Consider the following 2,825-nt stretch of genomic DNA (forward strand, 5'->3'; position numbering starts at 1 on the left):
GCACAGTATCGGGTGTACCTTGACTGCCGAAAGGCCATTTTCCTTTCTCAAAATCCTTCTCTTGCTCGCGTTGTGGAGGGCCAGCTGACGCGGCCATGCGTAGTAGGGACTCCAAGCCGAAGTTCATCATCACTAAATGCGTGAGGGGTATCCGAGCATTGGGTTAGCCTACTCACGAAGAAAAGAGGAACTTGACCAGAAAAGCGATCTGTCGGATATCTTAAAAGATCATTTTATCTGAGATGAAACAAAAAGCGTCACTAAGCAAAGCAGAATTCAAATTCTGGGAACTACGAGAAGAACCTTTTTTTTCGCTATCTCATTGACGAACCAATATTGTTAATTTTTTCTATAACTCGAAATATTAATTTTTGCCCGCATTTTTGGTCACATTCTGACAACACAAACTTTCGAGCAAGATTTCTCGTGTTAGTTGGTTCGGTGACAGGACTCTCTCTCACTTCTTTCTAGCGAAACTAGCTAAGTTTTTTTCTGTCTGTCCAAGTATCACGTGCTAAAAAAATCGTTGTAGCGTCACTGGTGGCGAGCGCGTTTCTTCAAACCTTCATCCGTTTTCTCATCAAAGCGTTCCATCAAATCACCCACTTCCTTCTTATATTGCTCCAAAGTCTTTTGACGGTCCTCAAACCATTTCCGCGTTTTAGTGATCTTCAGATACGGGTCTTCGTCCGAACCAGCAGCCTCCAGTTTGAACGAAGCACCACGCTGGTCCTTTTCAGTCCATTGGGCTGCATAATCGCGAACGTCCTCAAGATTAGTGAAGTCGTCTTTCATATCCATAGACTCGTCTGGGCCCCGCAAAAACTCCTTGACAACCTTAGAGCCGCGGAATTCGGCGTCTGGCATCTCCCAAGTGAAAGACTTGCTCAACTCCGATATCTGGTCATTCAACCATTCGATCCGTTTCGGCGCGAGTGCTTTAAGACTGACGTAAAGTTCGCCAGTCTTATCTTCATCAACTAGCAGCTGCGATATTCCCTCAATGACTGGTCCTAAAAAACGTGGATCCAACTCGTTGAGCTTTTCAGAAAACGCCTTGAACCTGCTATCGTCGCTAGAGCGACGAGACCATTTGCAGAGTAGTGGGGCTAGCTTCGGCGAGCAGAACTGCTCGTCCTTAAGTTCCATGGCCTTTTCCAATGCCATTTGCAGCAACGCTTCTTGGCCCTCGTCACCATCCAAAACATCGAGAACTCGTAAAGTTAGTTCGACAAAGGAGAGTTCATTCTGTTTGGTCTGGTTCCATGAATAATACCCTTGCGATTTGCTTAGCGAAGACAGAAGTGCCAATCCAATGTTACTCCATTCAAACTTCCGTATGATGGCCACAAGAAAAGGAACAAGCGTATCGTTCCCTCCGATGTTACCCAGTTTCGGACACAGTTTCGTAAAGAAGAAGTTCACTAGTTCTGGATCACCAGCGTCTAGTACCAATTCACAAAATAGTCGGCAAAATTCGATGGAAAACCCAAGAGGAATACTAAAATCCCTTTCTGTCTCGAATCGCTTGTCGACTTGCTCCATGAGCGACCGCAGAGCTGAAGCATCAAATGGTTTACGAGCGTTCAGAGCCTCGTATGCGAGATCCATAGGGAAATATGATAACGCATTTTCTGCGTGTCGACTTGCCGGCCACGCCACAATAGTGTATCTAGAATACTTTGTACTGCTTGACGGACCTTCGTTTCCAGTGTAGCAATGAAATTCTTTGGTGCCATGAGGCATCCAGAGCTGGGTGAGAGTTTCTCCTGCTGGATTCAGAAAGTTGAATACAGCTTCAGTCTTCTGGACTTGCCCAATGTCGTTAATATCCGGCAAGTAGTTGTACCAGGTGATGGACTGCTCTCGTTCGCACTCGAACCAACCCGCTTCGTCGTCATGTTCCGAATACTCCACAAAAAGGCTTAGCTCTGCGATATAGAAGTTCAGTTTCTTGTCGGTCGCAACAAGTGTGTTCGCCTCTTCCAAAGCTCCAAATCTGACACGATCGACGCCTTTTAACGCCTCACATCCAAAATCAGCGATACTCTTCTTAGTATACTCATGGGACAGTAGTAAGGCGAAAGACTCGCCCCTATCGGAGACCATCCGGATTGCGTCCACCAGATCATCACTCAGCGGCTTATCGGAGACTCGTTTCAAATCACTCTTGTCCTTCGGCAAACAGATTGAGTAAACTAACGCTAGACGAAACCCCTTAGTCACTTTTTCCAACGAGTGTTCAGCATCTGCGTAGTGTACGGCATAGTGTGGCATGAATGCTGCTGTACCATCAGCTTTGCCGAAATCGTGGCGATGTTTCACTTCTCCATTGGAATAAATCACCAGGTCACCACCTTCATGAAGTGACGGCAACTGAACAACCAGGGTCGCGATCATACCGTCTTCCTTTTCAGTATCTTGATGTTTAGCAAAGTGGCCGCCTTTTTCGTACACAAGCAACTTGTACAGTACGCACTGCAACCAAACTCCAGTGTATCCGAGGCGCTCAGTGATCGTTCGGGTAAGCTCATTGAGACCGCGTTCCCAAAGTGGGTTCTTGAACTCCACTTGACTGGGCTCTAGCTGCCAGCTCTTACGAACGTTGTCGTCCATCTTCGTCTCAAAGTTGTGGCCAAACGGAGACTTCTTACACTTCGCAATCAGTTTGACGGCATCGTGTTCGCCCAATGGTATGGAGATCGGTCCAACGTCTTCGATGCATATTCCTGGGGCGGCTGGCAAGGCATCGGCCTTTCCTCCAAAGGAATACTCTCCAGCTTGTTTGTCAGCACGCCCAAGCACCTCGCTAATTCTAACGCAGC

The 2,825-nt window shown here is 47.1% G+C and overlaps 1 protein-coding gene across 1 annotated transcript; it reads right to left on the reverse strand.

The window, feature by feature from the left end:
• Nucleotides 1-433: 433 nt before the first annotated feature.
• Nucleotides 434-2,694, reverse strand: PPTG_20395 (hypothetical protein; the record flags this gene model as incomplete). The annotated part of the gene is made up of 1 exon (XM_008919188.1): nucleotides 434-2,694. A coding segment is annotated over one exon (2,160 nt), but the record flags the coding sequence as incomplete, so codon positions are not given.
• Nucleotides 2,695-2,825: the final 131 nt, after the last annotated feature.

The sequence above is a fragment of the Phytophthora parasitica genome (assembly GCF_000247585.1).
Source record: "Phytophthora parasitica INRA-310 unplaced genomic scaffold supercont2.560, whole genome shotgun sequence".
Taxonomy (NCBI): domain Eukaryota; phylum Oomycota; class Peronosporomycetes; order Peronosporales; family Peronosporaceae; genus Phytophthora; species Phytophthora nicotianae.